The sequence below is a fragment of the Cuculus canorus genome, chromosome 11, assembly GCF_017976375.1.
Source record: "Cuculus canorus isolate bCucCan1 chromosome 11, bCucCan1.pri, whole genome shotgun sequence".
In the NCBI taxonomy this organism is placed as follows: Eukaryota; Metazoa; Chordata; class Aves; order Cuculiformes; family Cuculidae; genus Cuculus; species Cuculus canorus.
In genome coordinates this window covers 8261202-8287674 of record NC_071411.1, presented here as the reverse complement: position 1 = coordinate 8287674, position 26473 = coordinate 8261202, and the positions used below count along the sequence as shown (strand labels likewise).

Here is a 26473-nt window from a genome sequence, read left to right as displayed (position 1 = left end):
CTGTTTTGTGAGAGATATATTCACATGCTATGAGGATTTCACCTTCTTCACCTGCATGCATACAGCCAAACATTAATGGGGAATGGGGAGGACACTTCTGAAATAAGGGAGGAACCTAAGTGTACATCCAGTTTTAAAATGGACTTCTCACAGTTCTGTCAACTTCACCCTGAAGCTACAGAGGAAAATGGCAGGACTGCAACAACTAGAGCTCCTGTGGATTAAATGGTCCACAGAACCCAGGAGATGGAGTTCTCCTACTTCTCCTGCCTTTCAGTGAGACTTGGGAATACATGTGTGCACGCCCCTTCAGAAGGCCAAAGTAATAGTCCCACGGCAGCGCTGCACTGCAAGCAAGCGAAACTAAGCTACGACAAATACATATATACTGGCTATTTGCATTTGAATGAAAATAAATAAAAGTAGTCTGAAAGGAAGGATGGAATAAATTCTCGAATCAATGACATTCTGAATGCTAGATAACGGTGTGGCTATCTTAACTCTAATCTCAACTCAAATGGTTTAGCACGCTCTAGGGAATGTATTTGCTGCCTGTTAATCAAGACAGAATAAACAGTACAACCCCAGCTAACCCTTACTGCTCTAGATGAAAGCCCAAATCAACAATACGCTTATTTTTCTGAAGATTATGGGAAATCTTGTTCTGGTTTTATTGCTTAGATGTTAGCTGATTGAGTCTGCAGAACTTTGCTCACACGCTAGGCGGCAGTGCCCACCACCACTGCCACCAACACCATCGTACCTGACTCTGCCACATCAGCAATGTTCACCCCTTGCTCTTGTGCCATGAAGCCCAGGACGGAAAAAATTGCGAAGCCAGACACAAAACTGGTACCACTGTTCAGGCATCCCAGCAGCAAACAGTCCCTAAGTCACACATATGTCATGGAGCAAGTTAATTAAAAAAAAAATTAACCCATTGTCCCTACTTTATTTACATAATTTAGCTAAAAAACTAAACCCCCTTGGATGGAAACTTGCCTATAGCAGTTGTATTTGTATTTGTTGTAGCTCCCCAGGGAAGTCATTGCTCCTAAGCAGATTGCATATGAGAAGAAGATTTGTGTCCCTGCATCTATCCAGACCTAAAGGGAAAGACACAAAGATTGTTATTACCAGCATCATTGTATTGCAACACTCAACGCAAACACACAGTTCAAACTACGCAAAATCAACATTATACTTGTTTCCATTGCAGATGATAGCTAAAGGAGCAGGGAGAGAGGAAAAGAGAACATCACATTTGCAAGTTTGGCTTTTATAAGAAAAAGAAAATTGTTAGCACCAAAGCCCACAAGAATATAATTTCGACAACAGTCCCTGTATCCCATTCCCAGAGATGCTCAGTATTTCTAGTTTCTTAGTCATTCAGCTGATCCTTCCTGCAGGCGCAATAATAAATGTGTTCCAGCCCAACAGTAAAAGCAGAAGTATTTATAACATTGCTTATTTGTGTTGTAACTCATTTCAGTTAGAATCAGCTGACGGAGTCATTAAACTGCGGATGTGAAAAGCTTGAGAAAGAGGTTTGTGTATATCGTTTGTTTATTTTTCTAGCTTTCTGCTTGTTTTTGTACCTGTTCAAATACAAGATAAAAAGCCATAGGGGTGGGGAAAAACAAGGAAAATACAATGCACTTTATAAGATAAGTATCTGATCCCAGTCTCATGATTCTTTCTCCTGGTTACATTGAAAAAAACCCCATACACAGAGTGAAATAACAGTACACTATCAACTTCTCAGTTAGTAAATATGTAGCAAGCTATCAAAATGCACTCATTGAATGCCATTTGGCCACTTCTTTCAGTTAATGCGAGTCTACTAACACCAGTAGAAACCACCAAGAAGATTGAGTGAGAATTAAGACTGTAGACCATTACCTCCTCCCTCCCACCATCGCTTTCCAGCACCTTGCTGACTGGTGTCTTCCTGGAGATGGTGCTTTTGCTAGACTGTGGGAGGGGGTCTGCCAGCTCACATGAACCTCATTATTGGCTGATGCTCTGGGCTTAGGGCTAATAGCAGATCATAAAAATGATGAAGTCCCATAAAAAACGATTCATTCATAAAGTATAATGTCTCCTATAAAGAGGGTGCCTTGTACAAGGAGGGTAAGAGTAGAGAATGAACTACATTTCTGGAGTGTTTCTTTCAATTATATTTTTCCTGTTTCAGTTATTTACCTACTGCTGCAGTTTTGTTTTAACTACCTCTTCATTAGAAACATATAGCAAAGACAGACATTATTCCCTCTCACTACAGCCATGATTTTGTTATTTTCAAATATACCTTTTTTTTCCTTTTTTGGGTGGGTGGTATCAGATTTTTTGTTTGCATTTGTCAAGTGATCACTACTGGTTGAAACAATGCTGCTTGGCTTATGTATCATGTATTTGCACTCTGTAAGCACAGACAGGAATCTTTTATCTAATCACACTCCATACAGAAAGAGTAAGCCTAGCTCCTGTGCCTTAAAAAACATTTTTCTCCACCTTCACATGGATTTTCATTTTTCTATTATTTCATTCACTTCTTCCCCAATCTCCTCCTACTAAGCAGTGGGAGCTCAGTGACACTGGTACTCACAGTTGTTGCTTGTTGTTCCATCTGTGAAGCTCACGTGTTTCTCCATTGAAACTAAAGTCTATCCTCATTAAAAAAGACCATCTCCCTTACCTTACCAACAAGAAAGCTGAGATTGTATAATGGGACAGAGTCTACAGCCTCAGAGTCCTTTGACATAAAAAAAAATACACACGCATACACACACATGGAAAGATGCATTAAGATATATAACAGTGACTTTCTCAAGCAGATCTCTGGAAAATATAACCCAGCATTAATGTTCGTGCTATATTTGGACCTTTAAGGAGCAGGGAAAAAAGATCTGTTGTCAATGAATCACCACCATCCCCCTCCACCTCCTTTTGCACAAGAAATCATCCCGCTCCCCATTCCTGGTTCTGTACCTGTGGGTCAGCTAACCGTGACATATCAGGGTAAAGATAAAATTTGATGCCTTCTGCAGCTCCAGGCAGGGTCACACCACGGATAAGTAGAACAAGGAGCATGATGAACGGAAACGTGGCAGTGATGTACACTACCTGGCAATAAAAAAATATATAAAGGTATGTTTAGCCTCTCAAGAGAATCGAAAGAGATCTAACAATGGCAATTCAAAGCCCCCTCGTACCTAAAAACAACGGCCTGAGTTTCTCCATCTACTTTTAGTTTAATGTTCTTTACCACCTTCCTTATTGCTTTAGGCCTGAAGGCAACACAGGTTTGTCAGCCCCTCCAGAGCCCCCCGACAGCGGTCCTGTCGCTCAGGCAGAGAACATACAGGATTTTATACAACCTATTAACTTCGATAGACTTCTGCCTTTGCTCCGTTGGTCCTCCTCGCATGACAAGAGCGCCTCTGCCAGGGAATCTGAAGAGACTTCCTATGAATGCCTGAAGCATTAATTACCTCGTTCTTTATTCAAACTTAAAAAATGCAAACCGTTTTGCAAGCTCTGCTACTATCTCTAACTCGGCTGTGCAGCCTCACTACTGCTCCTACAGGCAGATTCACGAGGCGCTTCTTTCAGAGATGAAGATAACCTGGTCCATGCTCCTGTGTCTCCCTTCCTAAGCCTTGAATGCATGAAGCCCTTCAGGTTGGCATCAGCTTCAACAGTGGTAATTTCCAGTCCCATAATTTCACTCTTGCCCTTGCTGCCTATTCAGCAACATCATTATTGGAAACTAAGGCTCTATTCATCCAGTCTGAGAATATGTCTTCATTATCTTTAACCTCTATTCCCACTCGTTTGAATAACAGCCTACTTCTCTTCTTGTTATCTTCTTATTCATTTGATGAAAGAGCCCTTTTCTTTAATCTCCAGCACGAGGGTTAATTGAGCTTGCATTTGGACAGTTCTATCTTTAGATCCACACTTTTTGACCTCTAACATTTTGTTTTCTTTGCTCACCAGTGCTTTCACTCATTTTTTATATAACTGCTGTGTTATAGTCAAGAATCACTACTCTCCAAGAAAGGGCACTTTTCATGCAGTCAGATGATGCCCCCAGGTAATTACAGTTTGCTGCCATGAGTTAAAATGAATTTTTGTTTTCCAGAATTTGTTTAACTACAGCAAAGCTCCGGGGATGCACTATTTTTCTTCTTAAGTGTGTCTTCTGAGACTAACGAGGAAAACTCAAAGCCTTCATTTCCATAATAATTTAGAGAGCTGAAATGATTTCATAAAATGAAAGGAAATCTTTTCATACGTGTCCTTTCAAATTCTCTCCTTGATTTATCTGTGTATTTTTCACTGACAAATAATATATATTACATATTAGCCCGGTTCTGCCAAACCCAGAAGGACAAAAGGGGGATATTGACACTTTATAGGTTTTTTTTTTAATAAAAGCCAGGCCTATGAAAAATCAAAGTTTCTTCAAAAATAGTACATGCCTTGATGTATTTGCAGGAACTAAGTAAAAGACACTCAGAAAGCAGCCCTTGCACTGCAGGTAAATATTCTCTTGTGATGCTGGAGGAATTTTTAAGATCAAGCACATTATCCAAAGCTTAAGCACAACTATTATTTTTCCTTATGATTTCACGTTTATTTGTCCAATACGCTATTATGAGGTTTAAAAACTATGTCTGTGTTTTTTTTTAGTTCTGCTCTCCAAGAGCCATTAACACGCTGGAAAGCAGGGAAGTGCTATAAACAACCATCTACTAAAGTAAACTAGACTTCTCAAATAATTCAAGTCCTCCATTAAAGTTTACAGTTTACTTTTGTTTGACCCCAAAGTTAATGCAGTCAACCAGAGACTTTCCAACAGTTTTGTTGGGCTTTGGCTCTACACCCGCATGAGCTCAGACACTGTGGAGAAGAAGCAGTGAATTCCTACCAACTGCTTTGTCTTAGAAAGGAGACTATTTTGCCAGATTTCCAGAAAACACAAACCTTTATATAAATGGTTTTAAGAGACCTGTTTTCAATCTGTTTCAACACGAGGAATCTGGAAAAATCTCTCAGAGCTACCATAACCTTTACCAAGCAGATACCAGGCTTGCCAAAGGTACTGCAGAAATGTGTCCTTTCACCCAGCTACTGTGGAAGATCTATTGTGTTCACCTTTACTATAAAACTTATGCAATTTTTCTGCTGGGTCAATCAATCAGAGGGAACAAAGAAGCAACCACTTTTGTCAACATATGCTTTAGAGGCGTGGAAGCTGATCTATCAGGCAAAGCTGGCAGGAATCCAGGGAAAGGCACCAGCATGATTTTAATGGGGCTCCATGATAAAAATACAAAGCTAGACAGAAACAGGAGTAAAGCAAGTGATTTAGTCTATAGTGGAACTAATAATGTCTGGTTTCCTATGAAGTTTTCTCTCCTGGTTGATTCTGTAGCGTTTAACAAGGTAAAACTTCTAAATGACGCTTTTTCTACAGCTGAGGCATTTGCAATCGCTCGCTCCTCCTGACTTCTCTGGAGGCTGAAGCAAGATGGGTTCATGCCGTGACCTTTCTCTCTGGTGGGACACTAATGGGGTCAGGTCCTTCCACCTAGCTGAGAAGAAACGTGTGGGAACTTAACATCTGGAGACCTCTCTACCTCTGTTAGATTTATCTGAAATGCTGCCTCAATTAGTAGGTTTGAAAGCTAAGAGCAATGGCTTCAAAAGCCTTTGCTCATTAAACTAGGCTAAAAAACACTATGGTACGCAGGAGGCAATAACAGCCTGTAATTTGTTTCTTACACTGGAGTAGGACAAGGTTCAGAAAAAATTTAACTGTTATCCTTTAGACAAAAGCACGTTTCTAAAAAGCACACGATGAGACTAAAACCACAAACTATCCAGGACCTCTGTTAATGAGACTGCTTCTAAATGAGTACCTAAGTTTAGTCTTCTGTAAATGAGCGGCATTTCAAAAATGCTATGCATCCAGTAGTTTCCACTGTCTTAAAACATCCCCACCGCAGCTATGTTAACTACCATCCTGCTGCACTGAGAATGAACTTGAATGGTGTGAGAGCACGGACAGGGAGAGCAGAGCACCACACATCACAAGCCTAAGACCTTCCACACTCATGACATGCATCAGTGGGACACTCATCCTCAGAGAGGCAAAGTGGTACTTGAATCATGCTGGTATCCGCTGCTTGATGCCATTCCAGTCATGGCTACCTGACTCATGGGCACTGGCAACGACTTTCCAAAGTCAGGTGAGTCCTCTTTTATTAAGTGCAAAAAAAATATGTATTTTTGCAAGGAAATGATGAATATCTTTAAGAACAGCACTGCTTAGTATTCTCAACATCAGCAAATAGCAATGACTCTAAAAAAGGTAAAAGAGCACTTACTTTCCCAGTGGATTTGACTCCTTTCCAAATGCAGAAGAAACATATCACCCAGACGAGGAGAAGACACAGTGCTAGATCCCACTTGATAATACCAATATCTTCAATTCCCGAGGACAAGCTCAGTACATTGCGCCTGAATATTTGAAAGGGAACAAAACAAGAGCGAGATGTAGGAGCTGAGCTGATGCAGGGTCTGGCTGTGATCTCTGAGAGTATATGACGGTGTATAGGGCAGCAGATGTAGGGGCAGATCCCTGCCCTTTGAACACTGCTTACTCAGTCAGCATGGCTTATACAAGCAAAGCTGAGTTTTTTGCTGCCCTATATCTTCCTTAGGTTTGCGGTAATCTTTTGTTAAATATATTATACAGCATTTAATTTCATGCTCTTTTTAGCAGGATGTGACCACCTCAGTATGAGATAAGAAAGTATGCTCAAAGTGCTGGAGCTTTTCCACTTGCTGCATTGAAGATGCAAGTCCAATTCACCCTGGCATTGCCATCAACCCTGTCTTTGAAGCTACATGGCAGCATTGCACATGATGTCTCCATCATGGACACTTGTAACAGGCCTGCATCCATGTGTTTCTCTTCCTTTTTGGTTCAGTAGCAAGACTGCCACAAGGAAGAAAGGGAAAGTAATGCAGGGAACTGTCACACCGTGTGGTCTGGCAGAGCAAAGGCTGGAGCTGTTATAGGTTCTTCCCCCCACAGCCCCTGCACACAAACAGTGCCTGGGTGAGCTGCCATCTGCCCCCAGCATCATCGCCACCAGGGTCTTGTTTAGCTAACTCCAGTTATTTGGTAAACTTTCTTCTGTCACTTAGGTTAATAAATAAAAAGAGATTCCTAAGCTGGTCCTTGAGAGAGCAACATCAGACCACCAAAACACTCTGCTTCTGAAGGGAAATAATTAAGGCTTCTCTCTTTCGGTAATTGCCATGGGTCATACTGATTTAAAACTGTATTTTTTACTTTTGTGCAACAAACACCGTCATTGCACATCGGACAGATCTTGTCATACTTGATACTTGCTTCACTTGTCATATACGTACGGAAGAACGAACTGTTTCTTACTGTTCACTTAGCAAACGAACCTACTCAACTCTCAAAGAGTTTCTGCAAGTTTTTTTGAAGTGAAGGAGAATTCTGACCTCGGTCAGGACAGAGATGCATCGCTCCATAACTAGCGAAATGAACTTGCTGTCTACAAAACTGTTAATTTTTATTTTCAGACAGCTATAAAAATAGCAGCTTTCCTTCACCTACAGCAGCAAAGAGCAGAGACCACAGCTGCCTGGGGTGCTGTACCAAGGTCAGGCCCACAAGCGTGATGTGTGCAGCTTTACATGTGCACCCACTATAAGACAAACCATGTTGCTTGGTTTCCCCCCTTGAATTAATTAAAGTTTTTTAGGGCTTTTTTTGCTGCTACCAAGGAAATAACCACAAATGAAGTCACCGATGGAAAATATGCAATTAGTTTTTGAAAAAAAACCTTGGATTGACCTGTTTAATAGGACTCAAGCCCTGACCCATCTGTTTTGCTGTCTCTGTTTGCCAAATTCCCTCGGATTACCTGTGTGAATGCATTCTCACACCAAATCCTTTATTCTCTCTGAACATGTCTGTATTTTGTTATGGGAAAGGACTAATGGCACCAGACAGGGTAAGTCTACCCTAATCAGCACAGCTATTCAACAGTTATGAGAACCCCCTCAGTAATGAATATTTGGCATAAAGTTGCAGTCCTGGTTCACCTGAGCCTAAAGAAACCAGAGAAAAACCCACGGCGAATATACAAAAGAACAAAATAGACTTATAAGATGACCAACTTCAGCTGCAACCTTCTGTGGATTTTTGAAAAATAAACGGCAATTTCCCAATCTAAGGGGCAGTGCATATTAAAAAGGCAACCTATAGAGCCAACTCTTGGGAAGCCATGAATAACTAACAGTAAATGTATTTTGGACTAGGGAGGTCTATTAATGCACTCAGCTAAGATTTCTTTGCTTTTTGTTAGGAAACTAAAAGCACATGGTCATCTCACCTACAGTTTGCCTCAACAACTCCTTCAGGCTTTTCTGGATGGGCACTCCAAGGGTTTACTAGCCAGTTATGTTACTTTTCTACAGTGAAGCAGCAAGTGCAGTAAGTGATGTGCTGGCTTTCTCTGCCCTGGGCTATCTTGTCTCACAGAGACCGACTACTTCAAGGAATCCACTCAGAATTAGCAGGAGAACCTCAGCATTAGAATTGTTTCATGAAATCTAGCACAACACATTTTTTGCAGCAGAAGCACTCAACTTGGACTTGCAATATGCTGAAAATTCAAGATCACAGCTCACGAGCTGAGCTATGCTGATTGCTATTTAATTTTGTTATACAACTCACCGCTGTGTAGATTCAGCCAAGCCCAGTCAACTAACTTCATGCCATTTATGCATGGAGCTGTTACTCGTTCTAATTTATAGTCTTGATGCTTTCAGTAACTGTCACTCATCTATAATCAATGGGACAAGAGACTGGGGCTGAGTTTGTTGTAAACACGAGCTCTTGAACCTTGCTCGTACACTAGTATGTTCTAGTGAGGCGCAATATGGAAATGTAATAGGAACCGTAACTGGCTCTATCACATAAACAAAAATAAAATGAGGAGAGTTATGCAATCCTTGAAGGATATTCCAGCTCGTTAATCAACTGAATGCAGACAGGACCTTTCGTACAGGAAAGGCGAAGCACCCTTTCACGTTGGATGGACAAGAATAGCTAACACCAAAGCAGTACGTACCAAAATACCATTAGAAGCAGAATATGAAACCAAAGTTTGCCCCCAAAGGCAAAGACAGCTACCCTAGATTTGGTTTAGTTCTTGTGTTGCTCCCTTTGGCACTACACACCATTAGCATGTGATGGTCTTTCTTGGGATTTGGAAAACAAAGTCTGCCGATTACCAAATATTTATAAACACTTGGTCAGCACGACACAATCAGAGGTTTTGTTCAACCATAATTACCTAATAACACTTATCCCTTATGTACGTGCATAAGCCTTTAAGGTTTGGGGCTTTAAAATAAAATCTTCAGAAATAAGACCTGAAGCATGTGGTACCAAGAGGTAAGTCTCCTGATACAAAGCCAGATTTGCTTAACCCCCTTTTATGGCTGCTCAAGCAAGCATGTGATTTGCACAGAACATTAATTCAAATTAACTGAAATGTCAGGCTGTACTGTACGCCCCAGCCAGGCTGAGAAGGACACGTGCTATTCAGCGAGAAGAGGTTAATGCATCAGTGTGGCCAATTATATCTGGGCAACGGTAGTTTTGCAAAGCCATACTGATGAAGACAGAAGATAAATATCCCACAATAAAAACGGCATTGGGTTTCAGAAACCAAATACTCACAAACCCCTAAATTAAATTGGAATTAATCGTGCCACAAAGCAGATGAATATATTCAGTTAGAGACTATTTATTGACCTGTCCTTTCGCTGGGGTAGCTGACTGCCTGACAGCTGGCATTGTCTATGATGGCAAAGTACCCGAAAGGTTTAGAAATTATTTTTAATTTCAGAACTATAACTAATAGTAGCACAGCTGGGGAAAACCTGGGGACACTAAATGCCTGCCCCATGTAACTGCTACGTTACTTTAATTACAACTGTCCTTACATTAAGACACCAACATTAAGACATGATCTCTGTCCTTACATTAAGACACCAACAGTTGTTTGTGCAGAGAGAACAGCTATTTTTAATACTTCTGTAAGTGCCATGAGTCACAAAGGCAGTTCGCTCTGTTAAGGGCAGTTTTGCTCATGATGAAACAGCAAGCTATGGACAGTATGTCTGTATTAACAGTACTACAGAGCCAAACTCCTCCCTAGCATGACTCCAGGGAAGAGTTCAGTTCGTGACGTTTAAAACTGTTATTTAAGGACAGAAGTTAAAGTTGCTCCAAAGTGCAAGAAGACTCGCCTCCACAAGCGCTAATCGCTGAGCAACTTTTGTTCCAGCTGTGCAGCAGAAACAGTGAAGGCAATGTGGAGTGAAGAGGAAAGCACTGTGAGGACTGCTGATCTCTCCTCCAGCTTTGGGCACCTCCAATATACTATACCCATTAGGCTGTGCCTACAGAACCATTAGGTTCAGCTTGTGGTGGAGTTCTGAGGACAGAAAATTGATTTCTTTTAGAGAAACCTTAACTAAAAGCTCCACTCCAAACATGGTCCCATCACTCCCCCAACCCACGGAAGGGGTGCCCTGCCATAAGGTCCTTCACTGCATACCTGCCATGCCACTACCCATGGGAAGCTCTGGCATCCCGTGAGATCATGAAGCCCCCACTCTGCTTCTTACAACCCTATTTCCAACTCCCAGCCCTATTTCCTTCTGCTACGGTATCTTCAGTCTCTTGAAGTGGACATGCCACCTGGGGTCCCAGGGAGACAACCCGGGCCCATAAATCTGTGCATTACAGGTGCAGAAGCCTCTCGGGCAGCGGGACATAGTCACATCTGGAGGCCTCTAAACTCATGGCTGCCACCAGGTAAAAGAGGAGCCCTGAGCAAAACCAGTGCATAAAATTAAGATAACACAGTGCTTTTTAAGTCCTGGAAGTGTTACTCTATTTCAGGGGTGTCACTGCTTCTTACGGAGGTCTTAAGGAGACTTTTTAACACCCTACCAAGCCAATCACTCATCTGGATTCAAGGCCCACAGTCCCAAAGCCATTGTGGGAGAGTCCACATGAGTGAAAGTTGCTTCCTCTTCTACTGCAACTCGCCTCTACGTTCCCCTAAAATACCCAAAGGTACCATTTAATAAACTTTTCCAACTCCCTCCGTATTTACAAGAGAGGAAGCTCTCTGGGAAAGTGTTATTCAACACGGATCTGTTGTGCTCATGGCATGATAAAACTGACAGCCCTTACAGCCTGCACCCTGCCTCTCACACTGGTCACTGGTGCCTCTTGACAAAACCGCTCACCAAAGATCCAATCTGCTCTTTGTATTTTGGCTCTTGTGTTAAAAATCTTAGCACAGTTCAGAAGACTATTTTTTTCTAAACCTAAAGCACGCCAAATATCTTCGGCATGAACACCATTCCTGCTGGGGTTATTGGCTGACGCTTGCTTTTAAAAATAGAGAAGTAGGTACAAGTTCATCAAGGACCACAGTGGACTTTAAACATGCTGAAAAAGCGAAGCTGAGTCAGAAACTAATTCTACTCTTAATTGAACATCTGAGCAAGCCAATAAAAAAAGAAAATCATTCCTAAGCTATTTGTAGATCCTTTGGATTTAAGTTTCCCTACAGGTGTCTTCCTCTGCTGCCATGTTTTGATGCCTATATAAACACACAGAGATTTGAGGTCATGCCCGTTCAGAAATCAGGTTATGCAATCTAATTTAAAACTTCAAAAATAAAAGAGAAATGGGAATAAGCAGCTTAGGCCTGATAAAATCCAGGCAGCTGGCAAAACAGACTCTTCTCAGAGATTGCAGAGAAAAATAATACAATGAAGATGACCTGAGAAACTTACATTACAGGACAATGCCCACCACCTCTGTCAGTTTTATTGGTGAGATCAATGCTTGCTTCAGTGTCAGACTGATAAGAGACCTGTTACAGCTTCACGAGGTGTACTGCAAATGCTAACAGCTGGGAAAGAGGGAAAGGCAACAACAATCATTTGTCACTCTTTCCATTGTAAATCCATGGTATCAGGGCATCTGAAGTAATTTGTTTCTGTTGTCACACTGTATTTAGAGAATCCCAGCTGAGATGGAAACAAGTTTTCTTCTAAACCAAAAATTACACTGAGTTAAAAACCCACTGGCTCCCTGTATGCTCTAGGATGAATGCAGCAATACATCTAACACCTTTTCCCATGGCCAGTCTGTCTCAGAATCGTTGAGAACCAGAAGCAAACACCAGTCAAACAACTCACATCCATATTTTTTTCTTATCTACATTCCCCACGGGGCTTTCACAAAACCTTGGGTCTGACCTCCAGCATGCTGCTGAAACATTCTGCAGGCATCACAAAGAGGGGATACTTACTCCCAAAATTCTGTGACAGGAGAGGTGAAGTTAGTGGCATTCAGTGACATCCAGAGTGTTTTGTTCTTCCTGAGAGTGTCTTCCACGCAGGTCGGTGTGTTCCACTTCTGGTGGCAGTGTGCCCATGGCAGGACGCTCTGGAACGACTGGAACAGGTAGTAGAGTCCCCAGGCCAGGATCACGATGTAGTACACATTCAGAAGGGACACAATAACTATGGAAGCATAACCAATTCCTGGCGAGATGGGGAGAAAAGAAATACATGCAGACGTGACAGCCACTTCTTGTAAGGGTGCCTTGCAATACTATAGAGCAAATGCTATTTCTGTTGTATTGCAGACTTATACCTCACTCTACCACAACGGAGGTGAAAACTCAACTCAACTCAACTTGATCGCACATAAGCATGGACCTGCCATCATCTCTGATTAGCATGGGCACTCAGGGTTGAGTTTCTGACTGTGGTTTGCTGACATCAGAGGGGAGCTGTGCAGGACATCTACTCAATTTAACACTAACTTGGCTATTTCGGTGTTTTATTAAAAGCTAGTCAAGGCATTGCGCTTTACTTATTTGGAGCTACACCACCCGACATCTTGGGTACCTACTTGGGCAACATCATTCTCACCACACTGTCCCCCAAGCCAGCTTCCTTGGAGGCAGCTCGGCTGGGCAGCCCCTGCACCACCCATACTTATCGACTGGGTCGGCTCAGCCTATGTACGAAAAAAAAAAAGAGACAATCCTTGAATGAGTTAAACAGGAAAATTCCAAAGCTATCAATGTGAAAGCTGCTTTTTCTGCCCCAATTTCACTTGTGCAAAGGAAGCATGATATTTGTAGCTGTTATGGTTAATTAGATCAATGTTTAACTCTGCTATCAATATTTGACGATAAAAAATGTTCCCTGTTTGTTTTTATAAGCAGGGTCATGGGCAGATAAAGGCAAGTCCTACACAACTTCAGGAGGTGGTGGAATGCTGCTCTGGTGCAGGCTTCAATTAAATACCACAACTGTTCTCCCAAGCCGAGTATCTCTCTCCTAGCTCAGTAGTTTAGCACCACTGGCAGATTCATACCATGTCTTAAGTCAGAAGCAGTCACTAATTTTTAAAAATACAAAATGGAAGGACTTTGAAAAGTCCTATTTTCTTTTTGGATTTGGAGTTAACTTCCAAAAAGCTTATGAAGTTTGCCATTTGGGAATAACAGGGAAAAAAAAAAACCAAAAAACCCCCATATCTTTAAAAACTTAGAGCAGTCTCTTACAAGGGAACAAAAAACTTATTAGGCTCCCTTTAACATCACTCCGACGGCTGCCTCAGCACCTGGGATATCTGCCTCATATTTTACAGTTTCAAACCTTATTTTAACAGGAGTCTTTATCATCAGAAATTATCTTTATGCCAGATGAAAACAACCAGAGGAAGTGCTATTTCTTCTGCACAGCTGCAATTTATTCAGGACATATAGCTAGTTGCGTTACTAGAGCCACAATTTGCCTGGGAGACCCCTATGTGAACAAGGAACATTCCTTCCTCCTCCTCTTAGAAAAGGCTTTATGAAAGTGGGAGGAAAAGGAAGAAAATGGAGCTAAAGCAGCACAATTACATCAACTTCGGCAGTGTTCGGAGTACCAGGTGGGAGTGTAAGCCATAGAGAAAGCCATCACTTCTGCCTGGGGTGACATAAGAGGAGATGGATGCCAGGAACAGTGCCAATGCCAGAGGTACAGACACGTCAGTGTGAAGTGCCCACTCTTTCCAAATGGGATTTGAAGAGTTCCCCCTCTGTTTAGTGTCATTGTTCCAAATGATTTTGCCTGCACTGTTTGGCTGTAAAAAGTAATCTATATGTAAGACAGGCATCCTCAGTAATTTTTCTAACCTGTCTTTCACTTTTCATTCTAGTTAAATTCCATAGCAGCATTGGAATAGCTCCTGTGAGCGGTGAATGATCCTTCATTCACTGGCAAAGGCTCTTGAATAACATCAGACCAACGTGTCTGTTTGCCAGAATCTGCTCAGTTATGATGAAAGTTCTGTTCCTGAGCCCTCCACAAAAAGCTGTCCAGGTTTTGGCTGGATCAGTAACAGAAGGATGATGCCAATAAGCTTTCACATATCAGCGTGAGCTTGATTTCCAGACAAGAGTAGTATTTTGAAGATGCTTTCAGTAAAGCCATGTAAAAGGCTCTATAACCTTTCAGGTTCCTAAGAGTAAAATGTGCAATTGCCTCTTTAAGGCATAATATACAATTTCTTTCTTGCTTATTGGCAGTTCTGACAGTTAACAAGATGATAGCATCAAAATCAATACTTTACTTTGTCCTTCAGACTCTCTGACTTCTACCATTCCAGGAACCACTATCACACCCCCAATTACTACAGCAAATTGCTGAATTAATGGACATGAGGGCAACAGTGTTGCTGCATATGGTTACAGAAGTGTCTTTAAGCAGTAAAGCACAACAAGATGTACTAACCAGTGAAAATAGGGCAGATCTTTTCCCAGCATGTAATTCCACCTTCGGAGGTATACTGTCCTAGCACCACCTCCAGGAAAAACACGGGAAGACCTCCCCCAAACAGGAAAATGAAATAAGGTATAAGAAATGCACCTGTTGAGAAAATATAAGAGTACAAAATTTAGATGAAGTGAGTGACCTTACATGAAATAACCTAAAAAACGGTAACAGCTATACATAAACAAATAAATATATTTGATACTTCAATATCAGCATTCAATAACCTTATCCTGGAGTATTTTTGCTCATATTCAACCTCTGCAAGAGGAATGGGTATATACAGCTGGGAAGGGCATTTTCTTACCTTTTTAAAGTGAAAATCTGCAATAGCAATGGGGCACGCAACAGCTTCAGAATGCTCTTATTCTGAAATCCATTGGTCTAAAATCCTACTGGTCTATATTAATAGCATACCGTTTTGTTAAAACTCAGGCTCAATTGTAGCAGAAGTTCAAGAGCAGAAAAGGTTCAGCAGTATAAAATTCTAAACTGCTGTTGGTTTTCCCCAATTAAGTTTTAACAAAAACTACTAATTAATAACCAATTTCTCCCAAAGACTGATGAAGAAGGCAGAAAACAGATGTGTGACTATTCTTATTTTTCGAATTGGATGAAGGCACCGAAAACCAGTAAGAGTGAGGCAGAGAGATTGATTCATGAGAATGAAACGAAGAAATACTCACCTCCGCCATTTTTGTAGCAGAGATACGGAAACCGCCAGACATTGCCTAAACCAATAAATCCACCAGCCACGGACAGCAGAAAGTCAATCTTGCTCGCCCACTTCTCCCGCTGGGGCGGCTTTCCTTCTGCCTCATCCTCAGGCCGTGTCCCCGGGCTCTTGCCGGGCGAAGGTTTGAGGATATCCTTGTGGAAATCTTTCAAGCACTGAAGCTTTTCCTTTGTTGCCATATTTTTGCTTTCTACATAAGAAAAAAGAAAATACCCTGGGTTTATTAAATAGCCTTTACTGGCAGAGCGCTCTAACACTGTAAGAACGATTTAACTAAACTCAGTTCCATAAACACTAATGTCGTTTATCAAGCTCAGATACGAAAATAAATCTGCTGCCTTCACTGACCAAGAGAAACAAACCACTCCGGGTTTGCAGTCACCTCTTTGCAGCCAACACAGTGTAGAGGACAGCAAAGATTTGACAGCTGCCTACGTGCTGGCTGCAGAAAAAAAGTCTATAAAGACTGTAGACTGCATCAGCATCAGCAAATGGTGTTACTGAGCAAGTGTCTCCTGCTGTTCCCATGCCCATAATAAGGAACAAATCACTGCATCTGAATCCTCCTCAAATGTTTAAGTGCAATACAGGACAGTATATCTCACCTTTCCAAATAAAATCCAGTCCTCTGTTTTCCAATAACCTGAGCCATCCTGCATCATTTATTGTCTGCAATTTCCTTTCCCTTAAGCAATATAGAGCTTTCGGAAAACCATACATTCATAAAAACTGGAATGGAAAGTAATTTGTCCTAATCAACCCACAGGAACTGAAGGAATCTTTCCAGTTCATTCCATTTTCATAACGGCACTGTTTTCCCTTGACATCAATAAAGGGACAAGAAGAAACCTTTATATTCAATTATTGTCTTATATGCACCTATGCAATTGTTTGCCAAGAACGATGGCTCCTTAGTTAATTAAAAAGTCAGTGGCAAGAGTCACTGATGCAAACCCCAAAGCATATTAAACCATGGCTGGTCTTATAATTTTTACATATTATTTATGATGTTCAAAATTCACAGGTTGTGTAAAAATAGTAACAAAACAATTACTCTAACAAAGTGCTTTTTTATCTGAGATTTCCTAATGAAAACAATTTAGGAATAACTTGTAGTTTTTGTCAACTCAATCTCAGTATATGAGGCCAATTCATTCTTCACATAACTCAAGTGACTTTAGCCGGATCTGACCAGTTATTTTTGCATAGTGTTTTGATGCTGAAAACCATGTGCAATTTTCACCAGAAACAGGCAAACCAGCAAGTTTATTCCAGACCACAACCATTCCCTGCTTGTACATGTCATTATGGGTACAGAGTCATAAAAAAATCATGCCACAGATTATCCCATTTGATAGCTGCAAGCCTCCCTTGTACCTGCTCGCTGGTTTTGATCTCTAACCTGATTTAGCTTGTGGCAGTGACCTGAAACCAGAGTCGACATTGGCTTTGCAGGAAGTTTTTAATCCGAACATGATTTTGAGATAGATATGCATCACTGTACCCGTAAACCTTTCCATCCATCACGGAAACTTTCAGAAGGCTAACATTTGTGAAAACCACAGCAGCTCAATATTCGCCCCTCTGACATATTGGTGGCCTTTGCAAAGCAGTTATTGCAGCAGCAGTTGCCTACCAAGCCATGAGCTAAAACCAGACTTTAATCTTCACAATGTTAACCGTTATGACTTTCTACTGTTTTTTATAACAGGCACAGCTGCTGCCTGCACAGCTGATAGGAGGAACTGCAATACCTCCTGCTCGACAGCAGAGAGAGCTCACAGAAGGAGAAAGTTAACCACAGGGGATGGACCTTTAACACATACAACAGCAGTAAGAGGGCAGGGCACATACGTCTCTAAAATATCTCCTATTGGTTGCTGTTACAGGTATGGTATGAGATAAAGTAGTGTAGTAACTGAAGAAAAATGGCAGAGCCAGCTCTATAACAGCCTTTATGCACCTAGACACTCCAGGGAATTAATTCCCAACAGCTAACTTGTGTTCCTAGTATAGGGCATGGAGATTAATGGAGGTGTCTCTCACAGTAGCCTCAACCTTGCTGGGATCCCTGCGTCTCACTCCATGCCCAAACAGGTACGACCTTGAATATTTCCCTGGATTCACCTTTGAGGGAGGAAAAAGCCCCAAGTAGGTGTAAACACTTTTCTTCAAAGCAGTGGGTTATGTCTTGCTCTCATAGCAACAGCAACTGTTCATGGAGAAAGCCCAATTCCACTTTCTTTTGTTACTTGTGCTGCTTGAATCCCCGTCTTTCATCTTGCAGGAGAAAGTCATAACCATCAAGCAACAGGCTATTCTGGGTTGAGGAATGGAGGGCATTCGGACTGTCTCTCATGGAAGCTATTCTTTATATGGGTTACTGAAAAGCTCATCAACAGAGGAAGAAAATGAGCAAAGAAAAGTCAACTCACACCTTATGTTTGGGGTACGCTCTTGTTTTTCAGACAATTTTTTAGTGAACTGCTGTGACAGCCATAAACCTGCTTAACAGGGCACAGAGACAGATACATTTATAGATCCCTGTAGGATTAACTGCTCCCCGTAGGGATTGATACTGGAAAAATACCCCGAAACAGAACACGGGACACATGAACAACCTTTATATTAAAAGCCCGAGGAGATCTGTGGACATTAGCCACCTCCAAGGTGAAAGAATCTTCCAGGATTGCAATTTTTTTTGCAATCTACTTTCATCTTACGGCACGGAGTTCTTTTTTTTCTGCCAGCTCTAATCTTCTTGCCTGCAGATTTACTTTGACCCAGGTATTACTCAGTTCTACACAGAATTTGCAGTCCCGGCCAATTGATGGCATTCTACAAACCATAACTCTCTGTGGGAGAAGGTGGTCACCCTGTGGTTTGTCCTAATTACTTGCACACAAAGTGTGAAATGGTGACTTTTCAGACTCCTACTTTGTAACTGCGTGGGACTGCCTTTTAAAAAGGGATTTCTAATTTGTCTTAAGACACCTCAAATTAATGGCCACATTTGAAAACCTAATTACTGAGTGTAAATTTTGTTTCAGTCTTAGCTGGAGTGTGAAGACAGATCATGATCCTTCCCTTCGCCTGCAAATGGCAAATCCTCAAGGTCATGCTTCTGTTTCACTGTACAAATGCCAGGAGATGGACTGACCACCATGACTTCATTGCAAGTCATCAGCTCTAGCTAGTGTGCCACGGTACAGTTACCCATCCAATGCCTGCACAAAACTACTAACAGCCCAGTCTTACTGTGTATCTCTTAACTAGTCTTGCTAAAATCCCAACTGTGTTTCAAGGGCCAGCAGCTGTGGCTGGCAGGCACGTATCGTTGACCAATACCGTAGGAATTGACGCTAAGCGGCCACCTGGGACTGCAGTCCCAGCCCATGTCACGTTCAAGGGATGTCGGATTTATCCCCCTTTGCTGCCAACCATTGGTGTCCACCCAGCCATTCCCAATTACAGGAACTGTCTACAAAGGCTGCAAGGGTGGGGGGTACAGGCGATTCTCCTTGGCAAAGAAAAGCCAAGAAAATCAAGTTTGTTTAGTGAAAGGCATTGTCTTTTTCCTTAATAGGGTTGGAGTTTCATTTCCTTTAGTTATGTCCCACTGGGTGAGGTTAAAATGGCTCTTAAGGGAAATAGTCTGACAGAGATGCTGAAACAATATGTTGTCACCGCCCAGGTCAGAACCAGAGAATAATAGGTTATTTTTACTGTATCACTTAGTGGGGATGGTATCCGAGATCTAAGACCATCTGATTCCCCCAAGGAAATATATTGTAAGAAAATGCTCTTACAATTATATAGTGCTAAAGGAGTGATCCAAGTCTGAGGCATATGTCAGCCTCCAGCAGACACTCGTCTGCCTTCCAGGAGCTACATCTGCGAGCACCCCCTCCAGGAAGCTTCAGATGGCCTCAGGAAGCTCTGGCTTCACCTGATGAACTTAATACAGATAAACAAAAAGCAACAGTTGAGTCTGCCATTTACAGTGTGCTGCCAGGCTGAGACCAGCCAAACAGCTAGAGTCTCACCCAAAAGCAAGGGGAGAAAGGAACCAGACTGAGCCAGGCCCAGGACTCGCTCTCACATACACTGGTACAAACTCTAATTAACTGTGGATGACGTCATCGACTGTCTAATCGATGTTGGTAAAACAGAACAAGGGAGCAAGCACTGAACTTCTTTAGCAACCATTCCCTGATGTGACAGGAGCACCTCAAGGGCTCCTCTCCTTCCGCAGGAGAATCATATCTGTCCTTTACAGACAAGTTTCCTCATGTGAAATACCCCGGCAATAACCCAAGCTCTCTTCTGCTGCCCATGACTAATCAGTCTTTGGTGCACAGCTGAAAATAATGAAAGATTAGCCATAAGCAGAGGGCTTTAGCAGCCAGCCTGGCTTGGGCCATCTACTGTGCTACAGCTATTGTATCTCTGCACGTACAGCCTGCACCTCAGATAACCCATACCCTTTAAAAAATACTGGCATTGAAATGTAATCCTTTGAAATATGCAAAAACTGAAGGGTACGGAAAGTGGGAGGCATTGGGCAGAGGGATCAGACAATGGGAGACACAGATGGGGGAAGTCCACCAGCCCAGACAGGACCTGCTGGTTGTCAGAACAGACGCAACTCACATTACTGCTGAACACTGACTTTTTTTGACAGATAACCTACGGATTACACATCTGAAAATACACTGTTCCATTTCTGCCTTGGGATTACAGTAATGATCTGCTCCAAGCTTCTTACAGGCAGAGACAGGCGACCAACGCAAGGTAACACCTTCTAGGAGGAGCCCTGAGGACAAATTCATTGTGGATGCTACCTCACTTAATAATCTTTAAAAATGAAGTCTTCAAAACAGTGGTTTTCCAACCCCTGGTGAAAACATGAAAATCAAAGTCTGCCTGTACACATAAATATGCATTTGTAAATATTTACGCATGCTAAAATGCATGCCCTGTCTTGCATCTGAAGATCACAAACCACAGCAAAGTATCTACTTCTTTTTTTGTCAATGCATATAAACTTTAAATAGGGATATGACATACTGAACTGGTGACTAGAATCATAACTGAACATTTATTTTCTGCCTCTCTTCCATTAGAAAACTAAAAGCAAAGTACCCACTTGGAGTGTCCCTGACCTCTATGGGAATGCTGCCTGAGGAATGCCTGTATGGCTGTACTGCTGATTTTAGGGACTATTTTTGCAGTGTGATGCATACCACTATTACTTTTGCTTTCAAGGACCATTTTCTACTACATTCAGCCTGGGTAGGCTGTGTATCTTGAGCTTCTCAGTGTTCTCTCCTTCTCTTCTGTCTCAATGGCTTTTGAAAGACATCTGTTTATCAGATTGCAATTAATTTCTCCAACTGCACTTAAACTCACTGCCTCTTTTGATATTACCGCCTCTCTTATTTTTCTGCCATTTTTTTACTCCGTATCTTGGAAATCAAATCAATCCCTTAAAAATTTGAGCTTTTCTATATCTGCCAATCTATTTGTGGGTTGAGATTTTTAATTATTTTATATTTATATTCATGAATATTAAAAAAACTTGCTGCCCTGATTACTGGATCAGAGCTGCTCTTCAAATAAGCAGCTTCCGCTCTCTTTGAGAGCAATGGAAAAGCTGCTATTGATTCCAACAGTAGCAGGATCAGGTCCCAAATAAAATTGCATTTAATATGTTTGGCTCATTTCCTAAGATTACTAAGGATTTTGAAAGCAGTAATTCTTGATGTTGACAGCTTTCCCTCCCTCCTGGAGCAATGTGGTTAAGCCAATCAATACATGATTAAAATAAACACCCTCTTGATCAAACCTACGGCTTTAGCACAAGTCTTTCTGATCTGCAAAGAAAAGGCCTTTATGTTTTGCAGCCCTTGAGGCCACACCAGTACCCAAGGAGCACCTGACTTCATTTATTGACCTTAACTCATATCCAAGTTCTTTCTGCTTCACTGAACAAGATACCTACACTTTCTGAAAAATAGTATCATTCCCTTTCTTGCAGATGTTGCCTCTCTTAAAAATGCCTCTAAAAATTCCCTGAACAGCATCTCACTGTCCTCTTTGCTTTAATGGACTCCTCTTTTTCCGATTACTTTTCCCCATGTATGAGTATTTATTTAAACATGTATCCATTTGTCCTTTCTTCTTCCTCAGTCTTCCCTCCAGCTTTCCCTATCTCCCCTCTCACTCCTTTACTCCTCCCTTTTCTTTCACTATGAGACTTTTTTTAGTCTTCTAAGATTGACTGGAAAATCTGCTAATGAAATTTTTCTAGGAGCAAAATGTACTCCTTTATAAAGCTGAAGTCTATTCTAAAAGGAAAGCCCAGGGCTTAATGCAATTCCTTTTTCATCAATTCTCGTCTGGACAAAAGGTATCTTTTTTCCCCCCAGATTCTTCTTTCTCACTCGTGTTTCCATTCTTGCTCTTCACATGGTTACCGTGTCACAGCACAGAGCTGTTATAAAATCCTGCATCTTTGCTCAGATTTCAGCAGCACAAAATCTGCAGTCACATAATACTCTAGATGCTCGTTTTGTTCTACTTATTTATGTGAAAGAACAAAGCAGTTAAAACTAAACCTGGAAGGGGAGGAAATTAAAAACTCCTTTCCTGTTGTGTGGGGTAGAAAGGAAGAAAATGAATATCCACAAACTCCAATGGGTTTCAGAGGGAACATGCTTCCCGGCCCCAGAAGGATGGAGACTGATTCCCCAGGGAGGTGCTCCAGGGCAATCCTGCCCCCAGAGCACTCAGCAACAAGAGCGTGGGATGCAGTGAAGCAGAGGACTGGCACACTACATCACGCAGGTTATGACTCCATCCTATGGAAATCCTTCAGGAGGCACAGAATCTCCTGCACCACAGTGAGAAACAAAGTGTCCTGCTGCTCTGTCCCCTCCTCAAAGAGGAATATAGGGAAGGAGAGTGTGAAAACAAGGGCTGACGCAGGCAGGGAGAACAGCGGGAAACTGCTCATCTCTCGTACACCATACTTGTAATTATATACATACAGTTAACACTTGGTTTTGTCCATTTGAAGCCAACTGCTGACCTACTTTAATGCCTCTGGGTTCACCAGCTAACAATCTCCTGTCAGTCAATAGGCTGGAAAGAAGCACCAGTTCCCACTGCCTTCCCTTGTGTACTCCCTCTGCCGTACCAGGTCTCTCACGGTGAAAAATGAAAAAACATTAATTCACTGGATGACATGACCTCTCAAGGTCCCTGTCTTTACGAAAAGGCCCCTTAACAAAACGCAGAATTATATCCAAGTGGTGTAGCAAGGTGATGACTTTCCAAGCGACAGCGGCACTGCTGACAAAGATTCAATGAGCTGTGCACATCCTCAACTCTTCAACCACCTTGTACCCTGCAGTTATACAACTTTAGTCAAAAGGAACCAGCACTTTCGTATTTTCTTCTCAATTCCGAAAGTCTGCTGTTGAGTGGATTGCAATTCTCTAAGTCTTGGTGTCAATTAAACTAGTTCTTCTGCCACATCAAAACCTGTAAGTGATGTCCCTCACCTTGCTATGAAAAAGCAAAAATTTTAAAGCCCACAAAGCTTATGAACTTGAGTAGCCAGTGTTGTGCACTGCACCTATTGACTTTTTCTGCATGTGATTAATAACATATTGATTCTACGTGACACATCTCCAAGGCACTTACAACACGTGTTAACATCAGACAGCAATCTCTGAGCTATGATAACCAAGCAGTGCCCCAGTGCAGGGAAGAGAAACAATGAAGTAGCCATTTAATGAAGCAAATGGGCAATAAAATGTATAAATTCATTATTTCAAAGTAATTTTTTCTTGGGGATAAATCATCCGACCCTCAAATTTATTTTTTTACAACTAATTATAAATTTAGCCTTAAATTTACTGAGTTCACCAATGCTACTGTTCATGGCTTTCTCTGAATTGAAGATTTCTCTACTTTCCCAGTACGTTTCTCAACTAAGTAAAAACCAGATATGTGTATAAGAGTACATGTTTTTTGAAAAACAAGGAGAGTTTTCTATACCCACTAATGGCTTTGCTCAGCTTTGTAGCCACGCTGTTGCCATACCTGGCTACGTCACCTCTACACAAAGCCAGAGTTGTGTTTTTGTTGCTTCTACCCATTTATCTTAACAATAACTGAGGACAGATTTCCATCCCACCTGTGGCAGCTGTTTAAACATGACACACAGTACCTTATTGCCACAAATCTAGATCCAACACCATCGGTGAAGGAGAACAACCCTCCTTCTTTACTCCCGCGCTCCACCTGCGTAGCACTTAATCTTTTTTCTAGAACACATTAATACAAGGAAGAATTGCGCAACACGGCACCGTGGGTGGAAAACAGCCAGTTAACCTGTACCAGGAAACCAGCTATTACATGCACACGGTCAGCGGTGTTAGCCCCATTACGGGGCTGTAAAGTCTGCAAAGGTTACAAACGCCTGAGGACAAGAGCCATGAGCTCTAAAACTTAATGAGTGAGCTACTTTTGATTGCAGTCTTGACTTCTCCTTCTTGCTGACAGTAATTATCAGTGAAAATATGAATCAGCGATGAAAATCAGCTGTAGACTTTTAAGATACGGAGCTAGGGTGGAGCAATGACCCTTGCTGCTGAACCGCAGTACTCGGGTGACTATGGTGCAAGGCGAAAGCCCCAGTGCTCACTGGCCTTCAGCCACCAGAGATTTCCTAAGAACCCCAAGGTGTAATTTACTGTTGTTGTTCTCTTTCCTTCCAGAAAAAAAAATTGAACAGAAACTTCAAGCATATGAAATTTTGCACAGGAAATGAAATCGAAACTCTTGATACAGCAGAGCAAAACAGAGCACGGGGTGGGGGGGTGGGGTTCCACAGAGGATATGCTAAAAGAAGAAGTAGCAAAGTTGATGAACAAGCTCACAGAGAGCACAACTTTGCAAAACAGGTCTGTGAACTGTAGACTTCCACACACACACACACACAAAAGCAAAGCAACGTAGACACTATGGTATTTATTTGCTTTCATGCAGCTGGTGCCAGGTGCTGGCTTGCACGGCTGGACATTGGCATTTTTTGTTTAAACCCAGAACAGCCTTGGCTTAGTCTCCAGTTGCAGCCTTGTCCTCTGAGCTTCCATGACCAGCCAGAGCCACTCACGGAGCTCCTGGAGAGCATTTCAGAAGGAATAACGCAGTGTTCTACAGGTCTCTCAAGGGGCATTATTTGATCAAAAATCACAAATTTTTGATTGCTACTCATCTGATTCAGAGGTCTGAGCTGGAAGTAAAACCTTCGGTATTGACCACTAAACCAACATACTTCTGAACATCAAGCTGATTCAGGCTGATTCCCAGTCAGAGGTGCATTTTCAGTTCGCTTTCACCACGAGTCTCTGACATCAGTTTTTATATACAGAGAACTGTATTCATTTTTACGTCAAGAGATATGAAAACCAAGCAGCACCAGAACAAATACTTCACTTCTCCAAGGAAACAAACATCTAAACCACTTCTGCACACCACAGTCTGCAAAGTGCAGAGCATGCACCAAGCACAAACCAACTTCTGATCCCACACAATACTTGGAAAAAAAAGTCCCACTGAGTTCACACTGGAATCACTGACTCTGAAGGGAATTTGGTAAGAGCAAAGCTGACTCCAATACAAGAAACAAGTATCTGCAGTCCTAGCTCTCTATACCAGTGCCAGTCCCAGAGGCTACAGGTACTTGCTTTTCTGTTGGCTTTTGTGGGTAAGCATCCCCAACTACAGCATGACAATATATGAACAACCTGAGTATTTTTCTCCATCTCTTATCTTTTCAAACAAACACCAGCTGATGGTTTACATTGCAGGTTGGTTTTATAGTCCCAGCTTGGCTACTGTAAACTTAACCTACTCCTGTTGACCAGTTCAGAGAAAGCTGAACAGCTGATGATCTTTCTTACTGCAATTTCATCGAAGTGAAGACGCTTACGCTGGATACCAATGTGGTACATTAACCTTTAATATCCAAAGCTGTTTTCATCATGACTACAATTGGTATTTTTTCCATGTGCAAAAGCTAATTACAGACAGGTGGGAAACTGTTTGCAGTTCCACCATAAAAATGGGTATGTGACAAAAAGCTCTGAAAACCATAAAACACTCCATATTTAAGCTAATGGTAGAAAGCAAGAGAACTTCCTTCAGTCTACTTTTCTGGATTTTTATAAGAAAGTGACGTGCATACAAGAGCTACACGAACTTCTGGTAGTTTTACAGAAGTAGAAACCCAGGTGATTCCAAGTCAGCTGCACTGCTTTGAACATCTCATGTGAACACAATCTCCCTATTAAATTTGACTTGCAATCTATAGCTTGTGTACTACAGGAGGAGAGGAGCAGAAGGGACTTTCAACACTTAAGCAACAGTCTTCTGCTACTATATTCCCCCTAAACAGCACAACACCTTTTGCACACTTGAAAGAGCAACCTGCTACATAATTTAAGGTGGATCTGCATGAGAATTTATATGGTTACAGAAGAGGAAGGACAGCAATAAGCTTCTTGCTAATAAATGAGAGATACGGAGAAAAATCACCTTATCCTCGCAGACTTGATACAGCAACTCTACAAAACAATTCCCGTATTTCTTTATCCTAGCAACTAGGAGGTTTTTTATCTTTTTTCCTATAACAGATATAACAACACTGAAAATTTCCTAGACTGCTATGGTGAATCT

At 41.7% G+C, this 26473-nt stretch overlaps 1 protein-coding gene across 17 annotated transcripts in view; it reads right to left on the bottom strand.

Moving 5' to 3' along the window:
* SLC6A6 (solute carrier family 6 member 6) overlaps positions 1 to 26473 on the bottom strand; it is a 119503-nt gene that overhangs the window by 18124 nt on the left and 74906 nt on the right. For all 17 annotated transcript variants that reach the window (XM_054076756.1, XM_054076755.1, XM_054076759.1 and 14 more), the window contains 7 exons: positions 15672 to 15911; positions 14947 to 15081; positions 12462 to 12696; positions 6399 to 6531; positions 2992 to 3126; positions 1003 to 1106; positions 764 to 888 (listed from right to left, as the gene is read on the bottom strand). In XM_054076756.1, the coding sequence (XP_053932731.1) occupies positions 764 to 888; positions 1003 to 1106; positions 2992 to 3126; positions 6399 to 6531; positions 12462 to 12696; positions 14947 to 15081; positions 15672 to 15911 (1107 nt within the window). The remainder of the gene's footprint in view (positions 1 to 763; positions 889 to 1002; positions 1107 to 2991; positions 3127 to 6398; positions 6532 to 12461; positions 12697 to 14946; positions 15082 to 15671; positions 15912 to 26473) is intronic.